The sequence below is a fragment of the Morone saxatilis genome, unplaced genomic scaffold (genome assembly GCF_004916995.1).
Source record: "Morone saxatilis isolate NCDOM2014 unplaced genomic scaffold, NCSU_SB_2.0 Contig9, whole genome shotgun sequence".
In the NCBI taxonomy this organism is placed as follows: Eukaryota; Metazoa; Chordata; class Actinopteri; family Moronidae; genus Morone; species Morone saxatilis.
Window position 1 is genome coordinate 1,337,814 of NW_023340268.1, and position 23,951 is coordinate 1,361,764.

The following is a 23,951-nucleotide window of genomic DNA, read 5'->3' on the forward strand; positions in this document are numbered from 1 at the left end:
TTCATGACTTACATCATGTGCGGCTGTTGCTACACATCACTGCAACCCCCCCTATATGTTCATGTAGGGACTCCCAGCAGCACCTGCACTGCTCCACAACCACTTTATCACTTTGAGCTCCGATTAAAAGACACTTTTATCTGCAGTGCTGCCTCCAACAGCCCTCATTCAACTTATAGTGCCACTCTAATGTATAGTATCCTGTGTTTTTCTACAGTATATAACCATTATTCATCCTCTTTCAGCCTTTTTATAGTCAAAAACTAAATGTCTGCGACTGCTACTCTTCCTTATAATGTACATAAAACACATGGTGGGATTAAAGTGTGGTTGTTTTCTGAGAACACCTGTTTGATCCGGAGCTGACCTCACAAACAGCAGCCTGCTCCGGAGCAAGCAGCATCTCACCAACAGACAGCAGCTTCATCTTAAATCAGCAAACCTAAAGGAAACGTGAGGTAGTTGTGATGGGAAGGAGGTGAGGGAGTGGAAGTAAAGTTTCACCCCCACCGACCGACCGACCGAGCAACCGTGCTGTCTGCATTTAATCAGCCTCATGTATTTTTGATAAACGGCTTGTTGTAGATGATCAGATGCAATAAAATGTAGAAACATCTTCCACACAGGGTCTGCGAAAAGATGACAGAGAGCGACACCTACAGGAGGATGTGGGAGCTGCAGCAGGTTGGTGATGGTTCAGGGTACGAGAGGGGTTCAGCTCATTCACTGACCTTTGACATCTGTGTGTTCACAAGATCTGATTGATCTCCTCATTTTTGACCCTTTTCTAATCACTTGAGCATCTAATAATAATCTAATGATAATAATACAATAATAATAATCTAATCGAAGCATCTAGACTTTGAATCCTACATATCTCTTTTATGTTTTAATCATTTATTTCTCTATTTGGCTCAAATAGTTTCACTGTTTATATTTATCTTATAGTTATCTGTCTGAAGCGGTGGTTCTCAACCTGAGGTCTGGGGACCCTCTAGAGGTCCTTGAGGGGGGCTCCCAGAAAAAAGAGGGAACATTTGAATTTCTCTTTGATTAAATAGTGATAATCTTTAATGTTGCCACTCTCCAGTATAAACAGTTGGAATAACTAAGACTAGATGTTATCAGATACGGATCCACGGTCCGATGTGTGTTTGTGGGTCCTTGATACCAAAAAGGTTGAGAACCGCTCGTCTCTAACCAGGACGAAATGCTGATTGATGGATGGATTTGATTTGCATCAGGCCTGCGTTTGAACAAATAGACGTCATTCCTCCTCAGCAAACTGTACTTTTATGTTCTTTTTATCTGTGGTTTTATTGGTTTTCTGGTGTTTTGGTTAATTAGGATGGGAGCACTTTAATTTCCATGTTTTAATGGACAAATAAACTGAAGCTTGGTGAAGCAGCTTTCCAGGTGGTGTCAATGAGCGTGAATCTGAACTGACCTTCTGCAGCAGGTTTTCATCCTCTGAACTGAGGCCTGCGACTGTCCGCCAATCGGGAGTTTATTCACAGTCAAATACACTCGAGAAACATCTTACTAAGTAAACTGCTTATTTTCTAACATTGCTAAAACTCACTGTCTGTACGCTCGGATGTGGTGCGTTTAGGGACGAGTCGATGGAAATTATACAGGACCTTCGCAACAGAAACAGCCCGAGCCATCTTTGCAGAAGAGTTGTCTGCAACTGGAAGCTCTCGCCAGTGTCTCCAGAATACACAATCAGGTAATGTTGCCAGGCAAAAGTGCCAGCTCTAGCCAATAAGCAGAGTTTTGGCCAACATTGCTTAGCAACAAAAGTTAAAAACTGAACCACTCAGGGCTTAAAATAGTCTTTAAAATAGTAATCAAGAGCCGACAGTGTCACAAGTGTCTGCAGATAAAAAGCTTCGGAGGCAAGAACTGCCCCCCCCCCCAAAAACAAAACAAAACAAAACAAACAAAGAAAGAAAGTAAAAAGGAAAAGTTTGACTCCTGCCCTGGCAGAGAGGATTCTGGTTGTAGAAGTGGACTCAACACGAAATAATGGTCTGTTTTTCTTACCTCTAAAACAATTACGGATTATAGAACAATGGGCCCCTGGACACAGACATGTGAAAGCCCCCCCAGCACTCACTAAAAGACGATAAAGACCACTTGTAGTTTCTTTTGTGTGTCTCTTTGCAGTCGTTTTGTCTCTCTGGTCATTTTACGAATCTTTTAGGCATTTTCCACCAACAGGGAACCGGCTCCGTTCCAGTTCATGGACCTAGTTTTAAACCGTTTGGAGCATTATGACCAAAAATAAATTGGTTTATAACCTAAAAAGTTCTTCTCTACATAGCACCAAGGTCTCAAAAAACGTAACAAAAGAGTTAATTTGGTGGAAAAACAAGAGACACAAAAAAGCACCACATTAGTTCTGGTTCTTGAACTGGTTCTAGTTTTTTGAGACCTTGGTGTTGAGGGGAACCATTGAAATTGAGGATTCACCATCAACAGGGGACGTTGCAGGATGCACAACGGGACCTGTAGAATACGATTCGCCCACTTTGGTTCCCAAGGAAAACCTGATATTTTTCAGTTCCAGTTAGAAACCAACTTTTTGGGTTCCGAACCAATTTATTTTTAGTCAAAATGCTCCGAATGGATCAAAAGTAGGTGCACAAACTTAGGGCCAATAGCAGGTTTTCCAGATCAAGAACCAGAACTAATTTGGTGGAAAAACTCTCTCTCCTCTTTTTAGGTCCTTTTCAGTTTTCTTCAGATCCTTTCAAACAACCGGGAACCGGTTCGTTCACCTAGTTTTGCATAGATATTACTTATGAACCGAAGTGGGCGTGTCAAAGTCGATGTGCATTGTTCAGCTCCCTTTGTTGATGATGATCCATGGAAAAACACTATCTGTTTTTGTGTCTCTTGATTTTCTTTCCAACAAGAAGTATTAACAGTCATTACAAACTGAGGCTCTGACCCAGGAGCAACCCTGACCCTTTGGGCGTGTGACAGGTAGACCCGTTCTCTATGTCTAAAACATGTTTAAATCATGACCCCTTTACACAGAGAACATTCAGCTTTGGTGACCCAGAGCTTCGAACAGTAGGAGCAGAAACAAAACCTCAGCTGAATCAAACCACACGAATCACTTATTGTTTTTATGGTGGCCATTTGAATTTTGTGGCCCCCAACAAAACAGGAAAATGAGCGACACTCCCTGGGAGTGAATTTGCATATCATTGTGCTTAGATAAAAAAAGGATTGTGCATCTGTAAAAAGAGACACAATAAAAAGAGATATCAGAAACACAAAGAGGCTTTTAGCAGGTTTTCAATCTCACAGCGTCCATAAAAGTTCGAATCTAACTTTTATTTTAGAATGAAAAGTAAAAACTGCACAACAGACTACAGTCGTTTCTTTTTTGTCTCGTGACAGAAGCGTTTGCAGCCGCTGGCCTCCTTCCCGCAATTAATCAAATGAAGCCGCCTGAAAAGGAAAAAAATAAAAGTCATTATTTGGTGTCACAGTTCAGCACACTGTGTCGGTCTGTCGGTGCCGAGGGGCTGCGGGGGGGTTTCTTACTGTTTTTAGGTTTGAGAAACAAACATGTTTGTGTCTGTAATAGTACAACACAGAGGTCTGACAGAGTGGCACCAGCAGCCTGGTTATAATTCAGTTTATTGTACCATTAAATAATATGATTTAAAGACAGGGTTTATAATACAAATGCACATTAAAATCCAATAAATCACTGCAAATTAAAACAAAAGGAGAAAAATCTGCTGGCAGCCAACATACAGACTGATCAATAGAAAATGTGTCACTGTCTAAACACTAACTGTGTGTGATATGGGCAGTTAAAGGGGCAGTTAAAGGGGCAGTTAAAAAGGTTTTAAACTAATAGATCAATGCTGAATTGATACAGTTGTTGATCGATAGCAGTGACTCAGCAACGATTTCACCAGCTGGCTTCATGCTTTTAAAACTCACTTTGTGGCCTGAACAAACACAACAAACACACTGAAGAAAGTGTACGTTAAAGGTTTCATATATGAGATATTAAAACATAAATATATCAGCAAACAGCTATTCTCTATATAAAGACACAGGGAGTCACATCGTGTCTCTCTCCCTCTGCCTGTGTTGTATCGCATCCCTCTCTGCGGTTTCGTTCATAGTTCCGGGTCTGCTCCGACTGAAACTTGCCTTTTTATCACCGAGCCTTCTCTCTGCAACCTTTCCATAATGCTGTCAGACACTTGAGGCCAATGCACACTAACTCAGTATCTTTCGCACATTTAAAAATAATCACGACCTCATGTTGTGTCAACTGTGTTTACTTTCAATCTACTGAACTTTCATCCGTCATTAAAGTTTTTGGAACAGGTTCGAGCAGACAGCTCCTTTATCAGCAGGTGAAACTCCACCTTGGACCCATTGTGTGATAACTCCATATTGTATTGTGAATTACGCAACAAATAAAATAATAAAATGCATCAGATTCAAAGTGTAACACTTTGAATCAGATGGTGGATTTAAAAGAACATGTTTTATTCTAACAGTACACTATGTTGGCATTAAAACAAAGTATAGCAGAGGCTGATGGGAAGTCGTGACTTCACAAACACATTAGGATTCATTCTCTGGGGATGATGCCTAAAAGCAAGTGAGATTCTGTTGTTGTAGTCTGTACTCAGCAAACTCTACCCAACATCACATTCAGTGCATATTCTTCATTAAACATTTAGAGGCTAGAACTGATCTAAATAATGTTTCAGGGGCAGAGAGCTGAAGAGAACAAACCGACCTGTCTCAGACTGTCTGGCCGCTGCAGCATCCTCACTGTTATACATATACATGGAGGTTATGAGTTCTGGCTCTGGGCCTTCGTGGCAGCGCTGCACTGCCCACTTCGACTTTGCTGACTTTGTGTCTCGGGCAGAAAGTCAAAACCTTTACAAGGGCTTAGAGCCAAAACGTCTTTGTTTTCACAAAACACACTGCAGCTCCAGACTGATGCGTTCAAAGTCACTCACACGCAGTAAAAAGGAACCTAAACGTGGCACTTTTTTAGGAAAACACACATTTTCTGGTTCTCTCCATTATAGATAATAACATATAGGCAGCAGGGTCAGATCTGTTTCAAATGTAAGAGACAGTGGACAGAATCAGAGAAGTTCAGCTGAATCTAATGTGAGTCTTCAGCCGTCTGAAACAGATTCTATCTGAACTAAGAAAGAATCGTCGCTCTATATCACAGAGAGAATGACAGGACGTTAAAACTGTAATTAAAGCAATAATTAAAGTACAAAATGGCACATAACACTTCTTCCTCTTCTTCTCCCTCTCTTTCTTCTTTTTTTCCTTCCTCTTCCTCCTCTTCTTCTTCTCCTGCAGCTTTCAGTCGAGTCACTCTTTGATAGTTTATTAATCAGAAGGAGGACGAGGAGATCGACGTGCTGTCTGGACACATCTACATTCAAATGAACTGAGGATTCATAATGAACACACACACACACACACACACACACACACACACACTCGACCGTCCTCTCGGCTGCCCCACGTCAATAATTACAAACACCAGCGGACTCAGCACAGTATCAGTGTTAAACAGGTGTGCTGGTGTGTGTGTGGTGTTGGGGGTGTGTGTGTGAGGCAGCAGGAGGTTTATCAGATTTTCTGCAAGGTTGGATCGTCCCGAAATTGGGTTTACACTCAACCTTTTTGTGGAGCTCGACGATGCAGGAGAGAGACAGAGGGAGAGAGAGAAAGAGACGGAGAGATGGAGAGAGACAGATAAGACAGAGAGACAAAAGACAGAGACAGAGAATGAAGAGGAGGAGAGAGAGAGAAGAGAGAGAGAGAGACAGATGAGACACGAAGAGAGAGACCAAGACAGAGATGAGAGACAGGAGGGAAGAGAGACAGGACAGAGGAAGACAGATAGAGAGAGAGACAGAGAGGACAAGGAGAGATAGAGACCGAGACAGAAGAGAGACAGAAACAAAAGCAAAAAGAAGAGGAGATAGAGAGGACAGACAGAGAACAAGATGAGAGGAGAGACAGAGGAGAGATGGAGACCAGACAGAGGGAAGACAGAGATGAGAAGAGACATGGCTGGGGAAGAGAGAAGAGAGAGAGAGAGAGAGAAGACAGACCAGAGAGAGACCCAGAGAAGACGAGAGACAGAGAGACAGAGAGAAGATGTATGACTCCTTTGAACAGATTTTTTTAGATGAGTACAGGCAGAGGACAGGAGAGACGAGTACAGCCGAGAGAGAGAGGAGAGAGAGAGCAGAACAGAGAGACAGAGATGAGAGGAACAGAGAGGAGAAGAGACAGACAGAGAGAGACATCCCGGGAGAGAGAGAGAGACATCGGAGAGAGAGAAGAGAGAGAGAGAGAGAGACAGACAGAAAGAGAGACAGAGGAGAGACAAGAGAGAGGACAAGAGAGGAGAGAGAGAGCGGAGAGCAGGAGAGAGACAGAGAGAGACAGAGAGTTTTCTGCTCGGCTGCTTGGTCTCAGTTTGTGTTTATTCAGATTCAGAGAAGCTGTGCTGCTCCACCTGCTCTGCATAATAATGTCCAGCTCAAACCTTTGGGCTCACTTCCACACAGACTGTTTATGAAGCTACAGTATCACTGCTCCTTTCTGTGAGGAAAAGCTTCATAAACTGATGAATTCTGATCACATTCCACTCACCAACGTCCTCGCTGAGCTTTCAGGATGCTGCAACATCAGCAGGCTCATTTACAGCAGCTGAAATCAATATTTTAATACAGTAAAACAAATAAATGCAGGTTATATTTCATACTGGTTTTAAAGAAACAGTCTAGATAGTAGTAGATCCCAAACACAGAGTTCAGATTGAAGCAGTTTAGCCCAGGTTATTCATTGATATAATAAACAGTTTTTAGCTTTAAGTCAAAGTTAAATCAAAGTTTTGGAAATAAATTCATTATAATGATGATTTATTTGATAATTTACTTCTTTGGAAAAAAACATGAATCTTAAGTTTTAGAAACAAAAAAATGTGTAAGTTTGTAAAACTTAAAGATTCAAGTTTTAATAAATAAGAAAAGTCAATTATCAGTATTATTAGTTTATTTCAGCTGAAGAGTTTGATTTGATTTAAAACTCAAAAGTTTAGTGAAGACAGTTTCTTTGAAAACGGTTTTATTTTACAGTGAAGCACACACACGCAGCTGATCGGAGGAAGAGAACGTTTTATCTTCCGTGAACTGTCTGAACCTCCTCCTCTCTCTCTCTCTTCAGCTAATATTATAGCATATAATATAATATAATAAGAAAACTATCCAAAAGTTCACATGACACAATGTTCACCACGTTGTGCCGGTCAGCCTCGGCGCAGACGTTCGGGAGCTTCAGTCACATGGATTTTATTTCACGGTGAATCTGATCTGATGTAATTTGATTTGGCAGATTTGGAGCCAAATGTGAACCGCATGTGTCAGATTAAAGATGATTTCTCTTTAATGTCTCTTCGTTATAAATATCACACATGGCATCTGATTGTGGAGCCACATTCATTGTGTTCATTCGAAATGTAAAGGGAACTGTGTTTGAAACAGAAACTGGTTTCATGTGGTTTTCACTGTCTTTCCCTCGTGGTCTGATCAGAATCAGGATTTCATTCAAACTGACTTATAGCTGCCTGAACAGATCGCTGCTCTATATGTGCAGAGTACGGGTCGTTAGAAAGGCTGCTGGCTCGATCCTCGGACTGACTGGATACAATCTGGCACTGAGGTGTTTCTAATGAACAGCAGGGGGCGACTCCACTGGTTGCAGAAAGAAGGCTTCTCATTTGATTTATGATTTTTTTAATTACACGTTACACTCCTTTTATAACTGTCAGCTTTACATGTGTTTGTCATATTATCGACTTAATGCTGTATAAAACAGTTATGTTGCTTTGTATGTATTTTACATCAGCTATCAATTAATCTGACTGTAGTTGTTTAGTAATGTTTGTTTGTATTGTGCAGCACTGAATGTATTAAGAGACCTGTAACCTGCTCTCTAAAGAGTACCAATCAGTCAATTCTGTTTCTCCTCTGACGTTCAACACTCGACGTCACTGCGGCGTTCAGACTGCTGTCACACCCAGCATGCACCTCTACACCACTGCTGCAAAGTGAAATCACTGGAAGATTATTTACTCATGACTAAATAGGCAATAATCAAAGATAAAGTTTGATCAGACATACAATAACAACATTAGCTGCTGACACAGAGGCTCCCAACTGTCTGCACCATGAACTAGTTTATTTAAATTCAATCATATTAAGGAATCACAGTGAACAGAATATACTGATGTGCAACATTTAATAACAGTCACTACAAATACACAAGAGAGGAAGCTGAGGTTAAGAATGAGATATGTTTCTGTCATCTTCAGAAAACATCTTTAGATTCTGTAAAAAGAAATAAAATACAGAAATAAAGTTTGCTGTTACACACCATCTTCACCACATGAGGGCAGCATTGAGTCAGTGTGGAAGCTGCTGAACAGGAAATCAAACACACGAGTCAAAACATCTTTAATGTCACAGCTCTGCTTACAGTGACAGGTCAAAGGTCACTGCAAAGACAACACAGAGGTTAAGTAAAGGTAAAATCCCACAACTGAGAAATAATGGAAACATCTGAACAGAAGTGGATGTTTTGATAAAGTCTTCAGAGCGAGAGATAAAGACAGAAACTAGAGACGAGAGGAAGAGTAAAATATAGATCATGTTCATTATCGTCTGATTTGTTCCAATAAAACTCATCAAATCCAAACAAAGAAAACCAACATCTTCAGCCCACATTGTAATTTCACTGTGGAGGTAATTATAATCAACCTCATCAGAACTAAAGAGCTCTAATTACTGTATTTAACCACTCTGAGCTCTTATGATGATGACAGGATGTGTCTCACGAGTGTCCTCCCTACAAACCACTACAGCGGCAGATATTCTCCCGTAAACGAACAGCTGCTATCTGCGAGTAAAGCTGCAGTCAGTTGTATTTTAATGTCTCTCTGCACTGAGTGTAACATCCACCGAGGTTTGCTGATTAATGTCTGTCTCTCCTGGCTCTGTGTATTTCCTGGAAACATCCTCACCTCCAGGCCTGTGCAGCACTCTTCATCGATGGAGCGACGCATCCTGTGCCATTTTACATCATTTCTATCAGTCACACTGTTCAAAACTCTTCAACAGAAGTCAGTGCGGACTAAACTGTGAATCACAACTTCAACATATTTTTGTCTTTGTTTATTTGAACTGGTGTTTACATGTGTTTTGAGTTTTTATTAAGTGTGTTTTTGCAATAAGCAGTTCCTCCAGGAAGTAAACGCAGATTCAACCAATCCCTGTTGATTCTGTGCAAACCGTTGCTGTTACCTTTCACCAGTGGTGTAGTGGTGCCTGGAGAAGTGGGCTTAATCTAAACAAGGGTTATCGACAGTGACATGTAAGATTACTCTCGCATAATTAGCTCAAAATTGGCCGGTAGCATTTGCACAGTCACTTAACTTCGTCAGGGAGAGAGGATCATTAAATTAACATGCAGAGTCAGCATCACTACTGGGATATAAGGTGAGACAGCTACATTACATTATACATCCTTATTCCAACTATGTCATGCCTTTGCCATCCTAGACTGAAAAAAGTGGGTATATCCAATGCTGACTGAAAAATACACCACTGCGCTGAGCCATATGTCACCAAACTACTAGTGATAGTAATTTATTGCAAAAGAAATACCAAAAGAATCAGGCATTTTAGACCTGGATGTGACTGAAAGTGTTTGTGCTGATACAGCCATCTGTAATTTATGATGCAGCCTCTCGGTTTATCGTCTATAACGAGTCTGAACACGAACTGAGCTGCTGTCCAGACTCCTGCAGCCTTAAACATTCTAACACTGATCACCAGTCGTGTTCAGTTTTCAGACATCACACACGTGAAGAAGCTGCAGGGAGGAGTTTTGTTTCAGCAGAGGGGGGAATTAAACCGAAGAGGAATCCTCCTTTAACTATTAAACGGTGTCCTCAGAGGACGAATGAATTAATAATCATTTATTGGTCCTTAATTTGTCGGAGCAGACAGAAGAGCAGAGAAGCTTTGGTCTTCTTCCTCTAATTAGATCTTCTTCCTCCCTCATTTGCTTTTAACCTCTTCAACCTAAAATTCCCTCCAGTTTCCTCTCAAGTAATCTCTGAGTTTTTTAAGCTGCACTTTCACATCAAACGGAAGTATTCTGGATGTCTGCTGCATTTTAAAGGTACTCTAATAATTCACATTTCTGGACAGACTGATGGATAAAGCTGTTTTACCTGACGTTGTTCTGCTGCGTTCAGACTGAACTAAAAGTGAAATTTAGAGTATGTTCAGACTGCGTGAACAACCGTCAATGAAACACAAACAATCCTTCAATATTTACAACTTTTAAATTCTTATACTTTTTCATTGCATCCAGAAACTGAAGGATTCACAGACTCATTGGTGAGACTATAGATTTAGACCCTAAGTGCTGTAAAGAGGTTTGAGCTGTCGGACCAGAGAAGCGCTGTATGAATAATAACGTTTATTAAAAGCCCAACAGGAGCAACATTTGGAGACTTTTGGAGGTCACTGTCACAAACATTCAAACAGAGTCACCGAGAACACGAAGAACTGGATCCGATAATGTAACAACGTCCAACAACAGCGGGCTCATGGGGACGATGAGGCAGCAAACGCAGTCCCAGCACAAAGATTACATACTCTAGTGAGCGGAGGACAGCGAGGCACAGGTGACACTAATCAGGCCATCACACAGGTGGGAAAACACACAGACAGGAAGTAACTGACTGTTACAGGTAAGCCAGATCCACCTGTAACAGCCTGTAAATGGACTCCAGGTACTTTGAGCTGGAAGTCTTCTTGGATCCAGTCTCTGAATCCCTGAGCGACGCCTACGACACTGATGGTTGATGTGGAGTCATGCAGCTACAGAACAGACGTAAAAGCGTCAGTGGACTCTCAGCTCAGACGCAGGGACGTTTCCGTGGTGACGCAGGAGCTAACTGATTTCCCCGCCCACGTCCTCTCTGTAAACCTCAAATAATCTCTCTCTCACCTCCGTCAGCTTGTTTTACCCCCGAGACGCTTCTCAACCAGCAGAGGAGGCACTGCAACACTTCCTGTTCTCTCTGTGTGTGTGTGTTGTTGTGTGTGTATGTATGTGTGTGTGTGTATGTGTGTATGTATGTGTGTGTGTGTGTGTGTGTGTGTGTGTCTGGTATGGTATGTGTGTGTGTGGTGTGTGTGTGTGTGGTGTTTATGGTGTGTGTGTGTCTGTGTATGTATGTGTGTCTATGTGTGTGTGTGTGTGTGGTATGTGTGTGTGTGTGTGTGTGTGTGTGTATGTATGTGTGTGTGTGTGTGTGGTGTGTATGTGTGTGTGTGTGTATGTATGTGTGTGTGTGTGTATGTTTTGTGTGTATGTGTGTATGTGTGTGTGTTGTGTGTGAGTGTGTGTGTTGTTATGTGTGTGTATGTGTGTGTGTGTGTATAGGTGTGTGTGGGGTTTGTGTGTGTATGTATGTGTGTGTTGTGTGTGTGTAGTTGTGTGTGGTGTGTATGTGTTGTATGTGTGTGTGTGTGTAATAGGTGTGTGTGTGTGTGTGTGTGTGTATGTATGTATATTGTGTATTGTGTGTGGTGTGTTGTGTGTGTGTGTGTGTTGTGTGTAATGTATGGGTATAGTGGTTGTGTGTGTGTGTGTGTGTGTGTGTGTGTATGTGTGTGTATGTGTGTGTATGTGCAGCTACTATAGCATTAACAACATCCTGATGTTTCTGGGATTCAAAGTTCTCTCTTTTATAAATGAATTTCAAATATTAATAAAAGCACGTTCTCTGTGTTCTCTGTGTTACTCTATTGGTATGGTGGTTGAGGGTGACATAATTAATAGGTGCAGACTCCGTTTTCCCACCTTTATCATATGTTGTAAAGGTCCAACATGGTAAACGCCGAAAAAAATGAGAGTAAGAAAGAGAGAGATAATAAGGTGGTAAGGTATGCTGATGAGGTAGGCAGAGGATTTTTTAAAAGACATTTTGATGTAACTTTGCTGTTTCTGAAGGGCTTTTGGAAACTTGAGTCATGAATGAAACTGTAATTTGGTAGACGGGAGGTCCTATCTGGAGTCAGTGTTTGCTTTGTCCGTTACTACTGTAGAAACATGGTGGTTTAACATGGAAGGTGTCTGTAGATAAAAACAGTGATTACACACTAATGAAACAGATCCTCATAGATGGATCCTCACACACTGGACCTTTAAACTGGGCTGTACTGGGTCTAAACGTTGGTTCCATGGGAGCAGACAGTTGAGGTGTGATGTTGAACTCTGCTGGTTTCCAATCAGCTTCCTGTCGCTCGCAACATGCGTTCACGTGAAGGCTTCAGCTTCCTGCTCGGTCCCAGTTTAATTAGACCTCAGGGTTCAGGGACATCACCTGCTGAGGGACAGCCACACATTCAGCACACAGTCCACACAGACAACGACGAAGGTTGTACTTCAGTTTTATTGTTCTGAGAAAATCAATACCAAGTAAAAAATAAATTACTTCCTTGATTTTATTTTTTAGACATATCCTGGTCAGAGGCGTAGAAGGAGGCCTGTTTTTACTCCTCGCAGACCTGAAGGCCTCAGAAACACTCAACTCAAAAGGTTACAAGACATCTGGAAATGTGTGCTTGAATCTTTGCTAAATTAGTTTAAAGATTTTATCCACAGGTGAATAAATGAGGCACACCCTTATTCCAAATGACAGGACTTCCCTTTATAGAACTGATCTCCAGCAATGAAACAAATGTAGGAAATCGAACGTGTAAATGAATTCAAACTTAACTTCAAATGGACTGAGCTGCTGTGTTTCTGTTATCAAATCAGTCTCTGGAACAGATGGCATCCAGTTCGACTTAATTTAGCTTAACGATATTACAAATGGAGGACAATCAATCCAAAGACCAAACCAAACAAATAAAAAGAACACAGCTGTCAGTCTTCAAAATAAAATCTCTTTTCAATCTACAACTCGAATCCCTCGACAACACGACCAATCACAAGATCCAGAAACCTGACAACTAAACCAAAAATACATTTACTCAGAAATATAATAACTCTCTGTCTTACATAAAATGTTATTTTTAATCAACCTTCTCAAATACAGAGCAACATCAGTTTAAGCTTAATACTGTTACAATAACTGCATACGACTCCAGTCACAGAAAACAAACGTTAATCTTTATACGTAACAGTAAAACGCGTCTATGAAATTAAACAAAATGATACATCTCATGATAAATGGAAAAAAAAACATGCAAAAACTTTACATAAATAACTTTTTAAAGTTCTGAAGCTGGGAAGAGATAATAGAAACACCTTAAAATCTGAATGATGACGCAGGTTTAAAGTCTGTTGGGGCGAAACGTTTGCTTTGCTTCCTGTCCTCGGATCATCTTTGTTTTATTGTTCGTTTAAAATCATTATCTTTAGATTGTGCTTTACTGCAGGCGGCTGGGCTACGAGGCTACATGGCCTGTTAGCACTGGAGGTAAAGTGTGGGACTTACTGGGCAATTAGAGAATAACGTTAGAATATTGTAGCTGCTGCCTATCGGATCAGTATTTCTTGTTGTCTTGTAGAATTTGTGTTTACCTGCTCAGGGAGTGCAGATGTGTAGCTAGCAGCTAAATCCGGTACAAAGCATCTCTTCTCTTTGCTTAAAGTTATCGTAATTACTTTATCGTTCCATCACAAATACATAAAACATGTACAGAGACAATTAGGAGGCACTTAACCAACCAGGTAAATAACACACAGGACAACTGAAACCTGATTACAGAACCGGCTACTTCTCTCCAATCTGATGTTTGAGAAACTTGAATTTGATCACAGAAACAGTTCAACTGTTAACAGAGAGACGTCCTGGGACAAAAAGCAAACTGTGAAATATAAACCCCAGTAAAGCTCAGTCCATTTTGAAACAATCTTCTCTACGGAGACGAAATGAACAAACACAAATCAACTAAAACCTGTTTTCTTGCAGTTAATTCAACAGCATAGATGAGTTAAAATAGTCCCAACCTGATACCCCCACCCCGTCCCCTCTACGGTGTCCATAAGAAATCCTCTACATCAGGCACTTGTTGATTAGTTCGTAACGGCTCCAAACCGCCCAATCAGAAACAGCGAGCGGCCCTCCGTCCTCCAATCACCTCCTCTCATTTAATTAGTTCAGACAGCGTCTTCGCTCCTCTCTTTAGTCTCCTCTTCGGCCCGGCTCTCTCCTCCTCTCCGTCCAGGCTCCGGGCGCTGCGGTGGACGCCGGGGGACCTCAGCTCGTAGTCGTCTTGGGCGAGCGCAGGGTCGTCAGGGGCGACGGGCCTCGGGGCCGGGTAGTTGGGCTGGTAGTAGCGGTAGGGATCGTCCTCCTCTACCTCGCCGTAGTTCTGGAAGACGTTGGGCGGCAGTTGGACTGCGGGGATAGCGCCGCCGTCAGTGACATCCTCACCCTCTGCGTTGCCAACCAACCAGGCAGCGAGCCAAGCCAGCACGCCAGTCAGATAGGCAGACAGTCAGTCAGAGCCCAAAACAAAGAAGGCCGACCCCGCCACCGCAGGAAGCAAGGTTTTGGATTGGTTTGTTGGGTTTTGATTGGGTTAGTGAGACAGGAAGAGGGGGCGGGAGGAGAAGGAAGGAGCAAGAGACACAGAGGGACAAGGGTTACCAAAGGTTACCAAAAGTTACCAAGGGTTGCCATGGGTTACCAATGGTTACTGAGTCGGGGTTACCGATGTTACGGACTAAAAGCAAGAGTTAGAGGGAAGGATACATTTAGGATTAACGACTGCAAATTAAAATGAGTGTAATGAGTTTTACCAGGCAAATATTAGATCTGTTATCTATTAATTCACATTCAAATTGTCACAATTTAAGTAATTTAAAGTATTTAAGGTGTTTTTATGTCCAATTAATTAGTTATCTACATACTTGATGTTAAAACCACGTGCAAATTACTATTCAATAGAAATGTCTATTCAAAAGTTGTCGTGCAGATGAGCTTTTAGGACCTCAGAGGTTGTTTTTTGGTGCCAGTGAAGCCTGTGGTTTAAAAAAGAGGCACCGGATGATCGTAATCTAGAAGAAAAAGTCAGGAGAGGACGATGGTGTCAGAGTTCGTAGTACAACGTCTGGGCTCAGTCCTGTTCAAGGATAAGTCTGGTGATATTCCATATTTCTCTTATTTTTAACAAACCTCAACAACAAACCAGCAGTGAATGTATCTATGAAGCATTATGTGTGTATCTGCGTCGTAGAGCTCCACTGTCTTCATTTGCACTATCCTGCTGTGTGTCTGAAGAACTACAGTGAGCAGCTGCTTTAGGAAACTGCTGAGCATATTTTAATGATGAATCTATGTACTTGTGAGTTGGAACCAGCGGGCTTGGAGCTGAGAGCCACAGACAGGAAGTCAGAAAGCACTGAGAGACGAACACACTGTTGGTTTTGGCATTTTCATGGGATTTGTTCACAATAAGGAAAATATAGAATAACACCAGCCTCATGCTTTAAAATGTTGGGTTATTTAAAATACAAGTAGCTAAAAGTAGCTCAGCTCTGTAGGAGTGGGGGGCAGTGTGAATGTTAAAGGACTGAGAAGGAAACTAGCACGATTTGTACTACTACTATACTACTATAACTATACTTAACTATAAAGATATTTTTCATTTCATTTTGGTGTAATGTCATTTTCCCCTGTAAAGCCCTGTATAAGATGATGCTGTACTGTTTAATGTGATGCTGTGTGTTACATTATGTGCAGGTGGAGAGAGCCAGGGTTGAAGCTGATCAGCTGATGCACTGACACCACATCCATCACATACATCCTGCAGCCTTTGCAGCAGTTAAAGCTACTAATCTCTGCGGCTGTTGTCATTGTCAGAGTCTGTGAACGCAGCTCAGTTGTCACTGAAATACTGTTCTGAGGGTTATGAAGAGGAACAGTTGTAAAACGACAGACAGACAGACAGAGGAGAGAGAGAGAAACACAAAGACAGAGAAATGTTACAACATGCAGACGTTACTCACATGATGCAGGCTGCGAGCTGTGCAGCACCTTTTAGGCTACCGTGTGACCTTTAACCTCAACACACATCAAGGATTAACACAATCATGCCTTTAACGGGTAAAGATGCCTCATGTGGGGTTTTCTTTCAGTGAGTATGTTACAGAATTAATTACATCAATATATTTTCAGTGTTTAGCCGTGTGTGTATGTTGTGTATGCGGTTAGAACTAACACAGAGCACCCTGGATGAACGTGCTGCTGCTGCATGAACCATAAAACTGTTAAAATATAATTTCCCATGTGTCGTTTCCTGCGAAAGGCTGAGAAAACACAGTTGGAGTTGTTTGGACGCTGGAGATCAAATTAACACGTAACAGACACAAAAGCTGCCAGCAGCACTGATTCATCACCGTCAACCTTGATGTGAATTTTGCAGTAATTTGTTGCACTTTTTCTGTTCCTGCTGAATTTAATGGTGATATATGTACAAGGAAACCCTCCATGTGGCATCTTTCCAGTGACTGATTAAACCCACACTCACAATACTGAGTGATTAAACAGAAAAGTCTCAGTCGTAAAATGTTAGGATGCAGAATTCAGTCAGTGATGCGTTTCTTACTGTTGGCTGACGCGTGCAGGAGGCCGTGCAGTTTCAACCAGATACTGCAGTAAGACAAAGCTTAAAGGGCTAATTCACCCAATTCATCATATGTTCTCACTCACTGTCAGGGGTTTTGTGGCACGTAGGTAGTTTCAGTTTTATTTGTTGGGGTTTTGATTTTACTTCTGCTACCTCAGTTCAATAGAAGTAGTGAAATAATTTAGACATGACACTTAAAGACCCAGTGAAATGAAAAGTGACTGGGGGCGATAAAACTCTCAAGACTGTACTGCAAATACGAAGCTACCGAGCTACAGCAACCAATTAGCTCAGCTTAGCATAAAGACTGGAAACAGGGACAAAAAGCTATCCTGGCTCCAAAGATAACCAGCACCTCTAAAGCTCTAATTAACACACTATATTTCATTTGATTAATCCGTACAAAAGATGAAGTGTAAAAACAACATGTTGTGGTTTCACCAGAGGCTGCGTGTCTCTTGGCTGCGTGCAGTAACTTCCTGAAAGGGTGAAAGTGAAAATGTGTGTTTCCCTAAAACTATTCTGTTAACTGTTAACTGCCATTTCACTGGGTCTTTAACAACTCAACTGTCTCTGTCCATCTTTATTAGTCTAAAGACACTAGTCCTAAAATGTTGTTCTAATTAATCTCAATTTGTCTTTTTAATGATTTGGGTGAAGTGATCCTTTAAGGCGGTTATTTCCAGGCTACTTTGAGGTTAAAATGGCTGAGCTGATGTTTTATTAACAGCACCTTGTTGTTTGGATGTTCCACCAAAAACAAGCTCAAAGTATCAAATGATATTTGAAACTGTACGAAGTTTCAGAATCACAATGAACAACTTTGAGTCTCTCACACATCCAGACTGAATTCTGTATCCGAACAGTGATTGTATTTCAAGGTGTTTCATGTTTCACCTTCAGATACACGGAGCGTGGGATGGGTGACTTCAATGACATGCAGTCTGTTTAACTCAGTGGCAGCTTTTCAAACATGAAAAGGAACCGAATGAATTAAACATTTCACTTGATGACCTTCAATCCAAAAGACGCACTCAGCAGGCTTTCATGCTCCGTCACACAGTTTACAATGTCCACACATTAAAACAACCTGATGGGTTTTAAGTAAGACATTTCTACTATCAAGGCACGGTGTGTGTCATTAGATACAATACAAGAAAGGGACACGGAGACTAAAGGGGTCATTTCTGATCTTTTATAAGAAAAAAGTGAAATGTTTCTTTCTTAGTTGAAGGTTGTGTTTCTTTTATTCCATCCTCCACACTCTCTGTGGCTGTAATTACCCAGCGATCACAGTGAAAGGTGGTGAAGTCTAGTAGAATAGTTGATAAGATTAATTCAGTAAAACAGTGAGTCAAAGAGGTGTCAGGAGTCCCTGCCTCGGTATTCTTCAATGATAAATTACCCACAACAGAAGAATGAATATTATTATTAAATGTTCAAACTGTTTAAGCCTGCCGCTGCCTTTAAGGGACCCTACGTACCTCCAACATTATAGCCCATACAGGAGTTCTGGTCGCAGTAGCCGGGAGGCCCAGCGGAGCCGACAGGTCCGGGGACTCCAGGCCGACCGGGAGTGCCAGGATTTCCAGGTCGCCCTGAGGGACCCTGGCTGCCAGGTCTGCCCTGCCCTTGTGGACCTGGGAGGAGAGAGGAAGGAAAAAATATCAAGAAGACCAGATTGAGGACTTCAGTGGGATGGCATGGTACGGCTTGGTGTGGTTTCATTTACCGGGGGGTCCTGGAGGTCCTCTGGGGCCTTGGATTCCAACACCTTGAGATCCTTTCTCACCCTTTTCTCCTGGTTGACCTGCACACACAGACACACACAAAACCATGCTGTCAATCTTTTTCCCACTTCATGTTTGAACTCTTGAGGACTGAATGTGTCCAGTAAGACACAGTTGGTGCTGTTAGAACTGTTGATGCTCTGGCTGCTGCAGGCGTACATCGCTCAAACCAGGTTGCTCCCTCAGTATCAACCTGTGAAACCGCCATGAAACCGCCTGCGGTACTCCATCCATCGGTCGGCTGCGGTGTGAATCAGCCTGACAGTCCAGGTGTGTGTATCTAGCCTGGTTACACTCACCTCTTTCTCCTGGTTGCCCGTTCTGTCCATTCTGTCCTGGGAAGCCGGGTCTTCCTGGGGGTCCCTGTTCTCCTTGGGCCCCTGGAGTTCCCTGCCTGCCCGGCTCTCCTGGGGGTCCCGGCACAGTGCGGATGGACACTGGCGGACTGGGCACGTGGTTCAGGATGGAGTTGTAGCGTGCCATGTGGCCTGAAAACAGGAAAAGGAAGACTGAGCCAGACTGGATAAATTATACAGCAAGATGGTTGGAGCCATGACGGAGGTGATGTATGGAACTGGCAGTATGGTACCAATCGGCTAGGGAGAACTCGATCAGTTCACTTATAATCGCTGTATCTAAATCACTTCCCTAAATGTCAAATGCATACTTCAGCCACGAACACTGACCAGAGCCCGATTAACTTAACCTTGATACTAGAACCAAGTCTTGACCCTCAAACAGCGCTCTGAGGCAGAGAGAATGAAAACGTGTTTTTACTCACTCTGAATCAGCTGCTCACAGACCTGCCGGGCGATGGCCTGAACTGACGCAGTCGACTGGAGGTCGCCCTGGAGACACACACGCAGAAATATTTGTAGTTATTTTGTAACTTGTAGTTTAACTAAATATGTAGTTGCTGCCTTTGGGTTTTGTAGGGTAGAACAACTAATAACAGACAACAGACACATTTTTAAAGGAGCTGACGTACTTTGCATGAATGTTTCTTAAATCATTATTTTCATATACTGTGTTTGTTCCTGAGCTGCTGCATCAACGTCCAACCCTTCTCCAGCTGTGACTCGTCCTACAGACTGCTGATGTTGTGACCACAGTGTCCATCACCACCACACAAGCACATTTAATTCTGCAGGCTAACATTTTTAATTAGTCATTTTGTTTGTGTGCTCCAGACTTATGATGCAACAGCTTTATGTCTGCAGATTTACATACAAAATAAATTACATGTGTACACAAACTCACCTGTCACACACACAAACACAGGTATTTGAGCCACAGGTGACTCAGCCTGGCCCCAGTGGAGCTGTTATTACCAAAGTTAACTGTTGCTGTGTCATTTTAGAAGAATAAAACAAGCCTTTAGCCCCTAGCTGCTGTTGTCAAATAAGTTCAAATCACACACAGCAGGAAAAACCCACTGCCTAATCACACTCATTGTACTTGTTCTCTTTTGGGATCTGCTGTGGTTGAAGTTAGTGAACCCAGACTAATGGGTGCTCGTGATGAGTTTCCAGGATTCTTTGTGAAAATAAAAACCATGAATACTGCTGGGGGTGTTGCACTCTCACTCTTACAGCTCTATGACCTTCGCTCCACAGCAGCATCGTCTCAACACTTTGACTGTGGCCACCCAGCAAGAGATTTGTCTAATTATTTAGTAACTCTCATCATAGTTTGTGGAGGACACAGGAGCATATTTTAGGGGGGATTTGAGGGAGGGGTTCTCCTGACCTATCCTCATAGTAATCTATTGATTATCTATACATTTATAAATGAAGATCACATCGGTGCTGTTCTGAGTGACGCGTAGAGGTGTGACTGAGCCGAGTTTGGACATACCCAAAAAATACCCAAAGAGCAATGTGAAGTAAACCGGACACAAAAATGTTATCATCATCATTAGGAGGAAACACTGGTTACATCACAGTGTTTATAGGTTTATCTGATTAGGATGTTTTGGTCCATGGAGACTGTAAATATATAAGGTTTATAATATTTTACAAATGATGTGGGATTAACAAAATAACACCTCATAATGTAACTTAACCTTTTTTGCATTCTCACCACCTTGTATCCGAACCAACCTTTATAAGAGGATGTTGTAATTGTTGTTCTGTGAGTAGTGAAAGATCAGAAAATGTTAATTCGTAGTTTTTCAGCTCACACTGATCAGTTCTGTTAACGATAAATGCTGATGAGTAAAAGAGAAGAGCAACTTCATTTATTATTTCCTTCTTCTTTTCTGAACATAATGAACAGAGCCACTCACCCGTTCACCTTTCTCCCCTTTGCCTCCAGCAGGACCCTGCAACAGAAAAGAATCAATGAAAAGAGGAAAACACAACACAAATATGAAGGATATGACACTGCAGACAGATTTTTCTACCATGGTAGGAAAAACAAACAATCAGACAAACACATAAAGAAATGATTCTCCCATCAGGACATCGGCTCGTCCGTCTGCACAGATGTAAGAAGGCTGTCCTCTCTTCACCTCCTTCCTCTTACAAATCTGGAATACTTTGTTTCTCCCTTTTCCTTTCTGCAGTTCCCTGACCAACTTTGAATCATTTTGAATGTTGCAACCCTGTTTATTGTTTGCTTGTTACGACTGAAAATGTATGACTAGAGTTTCTGAATCACTGTGATATCTATTTTGGATACGCTGTTTGATATTTGATGATGTCTTGAAAAGCTTTTATGTGTCTGTCATGTAAAAATAAATACAACAAACCAACAAACATAGAGAGGGTTAGGGGTTAGACCCACCAGACTCACAACCAATCAAGATAAATTTCACGTCTTCTTTGAAAAAAGCCACATTAACCTTCAAACCGTAACCGTGTGTTTTTACAATGTAAAAAAAAGGTTGAACGTGTAGTGAACACATGGAGAGCGCTGACTGAAGGCTGGATTTAGACTTTTGTCCAACACTGCATTAAAGCCACAGAATAAGAAATGTTTCGCCATCATCAGACAGAATCCGAGCTTGTAAAACACACAGCAGATGGTTCAAAAAGTATCAGAAGTTTCAGCTTTTGTCTGAACCAACCTCTCGTTAACGCTGCATTCGAGCCATTAAAAGACCAACAATCCTTACGCAAACAGTACGGATATGTATTTTTCTTCCAGTAAGTTCACATTAAGGCCTGCAATTGACAATAGTGTGGTAATTAGTTAAGGAGGGCTCTTTGCAGTCCGCCCACATATCTGTAATTACATGCTTGACAACATTTTTTCCACGGCGATGCAAAGTAATTTGTCCGCAGTTTGTATCACCTCCCACAGAATCTCATTTCTTCTCTGGCGGCGCAGTCAAAACGTGATTTACTGTGAACATTTCATTTAGTCAGGAATAAATGCCAAAGCAGAGAGTGGTCACATTCTTAAACCCACTCTTACAGTATGATAAATAGACTGCACTTGTATATCTTAACTGACAAACACACTGATGGTGGCGGAGCTCTTTAGGTGCAGTTTAATGTTCAAGCTCTCCTCAGGTGTCAACGTGAATACGCCGCTCTCTGCCCCAGATTAGTGTGTGTGTGTCAGACAGGCCTGTGGACCTTCAGACCGGACAGGAAGCAGTTAATCCTGTTTGTCTCTGTTAAGCCTGACTGACATGACTTCCTGCCTCCTCCTGGGTATTTACACATTGTTCACGTTTGTGCAGCAGCTTTTGTCAGACAGGTGACAGGTGTCGACCCAGACTGGGTAGGAAAGAGGTTAATGATAGGAAGCTCTATTGTATCGTCTAGACTCACCGGTGGTCCCAGTTCTCCCTGTTTTCCTGGAGGACCTGTGTTACCTTGGGCCCCTGGGCCTCCTGGAGTCCCCTGAAGAGACACAGACAGATATGAGGAGGACGAACAAGAATCAGCTGACTTTATTGGCAAAGTGTGTTGATACATGAGGAACCGGTGCTGTCAATATACACACAGTGTACACAGTAGGTATATGTATAAACAGCAATGGACAGCAAACAGTATCCAATTACAAGCCAAGTGTGGAATTATTGCTGCTTTATATACACGTTAAGAGATGCTTAATTAGCAATCAAGATCTAGGCTTTTCAAAAATATATATATAAATAAACATTCTGATCAACATTTCTCAGTTCAGTCATACCTATTCTTTACTTATTTATTTATTGCGTAATTAGGGTATTTACTGTAGATTGAGTGCATTGTTTAACCAAAAATATGTTTCTAGTCTTTTTCCACAGCAGCCGTCCAGTCGGGTCCAAATCAGTCCCAAAATCCAAAGCATTTCATTTGGGTATGCATATATACTCCACCCATTGTTCTCACACAGCAGTGGATGTAAACTGAGTGCTGGAGGGGCTTATATTATTATTTTGTTATATTAGAGGCCAAAGTAGGATCAAAACTCTTTGAAACAGTCCTGATTTAAAATAGTTCAACTGTTACCGTATTTTCATTTTCTTGTTTTGGGTGCAGCTTGACATGCAAGACATATGCAGCTTTAATATGATTTATAGAACCTCGGTCCAGCTGCATCAGTATGTCAAAAGTCCACTCAGCAATTTCTCTTTTGTGTAAAGAAACTCGACCTTCAGGTGTCTGGAAGGAGAACCAGAGGCGGGACAGCAAACTGTCCAGTTCAGCTGCCAGAAATCCACATTAAATTTCTCCTTTGTCTCCTTCAACAAACTCACTTACACAACCGCTAAACAATGTCAAACTTTAATCATCACTCACAATAGTTCCCGAAGGACCCTGTCTGCCCGGCGGGCCGTCTTTGCCTGGCAGTCCCTGTGGAGGAAAGCAGATGCATACCGATATGTGTGCTATGGTGATACATCGGTTGGCTCTTTTCTTATGTGACGATATATTCATCTCATTTTTAAAGTTCTTCTGATATTATCAATGATCATTTCATTGTCAGTAGAGTATTTTGTAAAGACATTTTTAAAAGGTCTTAACTAAACATTATAATTACTAGAACTGGTTGTAGTAGCAATTGTAGAAATAAAACTGGTACTCGTAGTGGTAGAACAGCCAGTGAAAGTAGTTGGTTAATCACAGTTTTATTAGCAGTGGACCTTTACTACTGAGACCATAACTACCACTGCAGTAGTAAACACAAGAGTAGTAGTAGTAGTTCAAGTAGAAGAAGCAGTGAGCAGAGGTCAGTTTCAACAAGTCATAGGTGTTGGAGTAGTAGTTAAAGCAATGAGCAGAGGTATTAGTGTTTGTATTAACAGTAATAATCATGAGATGACTCACCCTTTGTCCTGTGGGTCCTTCTCTGCCCTGAGCTCCAGGTCTGCCAGGAACTCCCTGAAGAGGAGAACAGAGGTCACTGCTGATCACATCCACACTGAATCTAAATCTTTACATATTTAACAAATCAAACTATAAAGCAA

At 41.8% G+C, this 23,951-nt stretch overlaps 1 protein-coding gene across 3 annotated transcripts in view; it reads right to left on the reverse strand.

The window, feature by feature from the left end:
• Positions 1-12,547: 12,547 nt before the first annotated feature.
• LOC118342691 (collagen alpha-1(XIV) chain) overlaps positions 12,548-23,951 on the reverse strand; it is a 140,678-nt gene continuing 129,274 nt past the window's right edge. The window contains exons 39-47 of one of the 3 annotated variants that reach the window (XM_035681308.1): positions 23,812-23,865; positions 23,284-23,337; positions 22,327-22,398; positions 20,832-20,867; positions 19,326-19,392; positions 18,844-19,032; positions 18,487-18,564; positions 18,239-18,394; positions 12,548-14,560 (exon numbers count right to left, since the gene is read on the reverse strand). In XM_035681308.1, coding sequence (XP_035537201.1) covers positions 14,268-14,560; positions 18,239-18,394; positions 18,487-18,564; positions 18,844-19,032; positions 19,326-19,392; positions 20,832-20,867; positions 22,327-22,398; positions 23,284-23,337; positions 23,812-23,865 — 999 coding nt within the window. In that variant the 3' untranslated portion in view covers positions 12,548-14,267. Of the gene's footprint in view, positions 14,561-15,858; positions 16,028-18,238; positions 18,395-18,486; positions 18,565-18,843; positions 19,033-19,325; positions 19,393-20,831; positions 20,868-22,326; positions 22,399-23,283; positions 23,338-23,811; positions 23,866-23,951 lie in introns of those variants that run through there. The other 2 variants (XM_035681307.1, XM_035681309.1) reach the window with 2 other exon arrangements.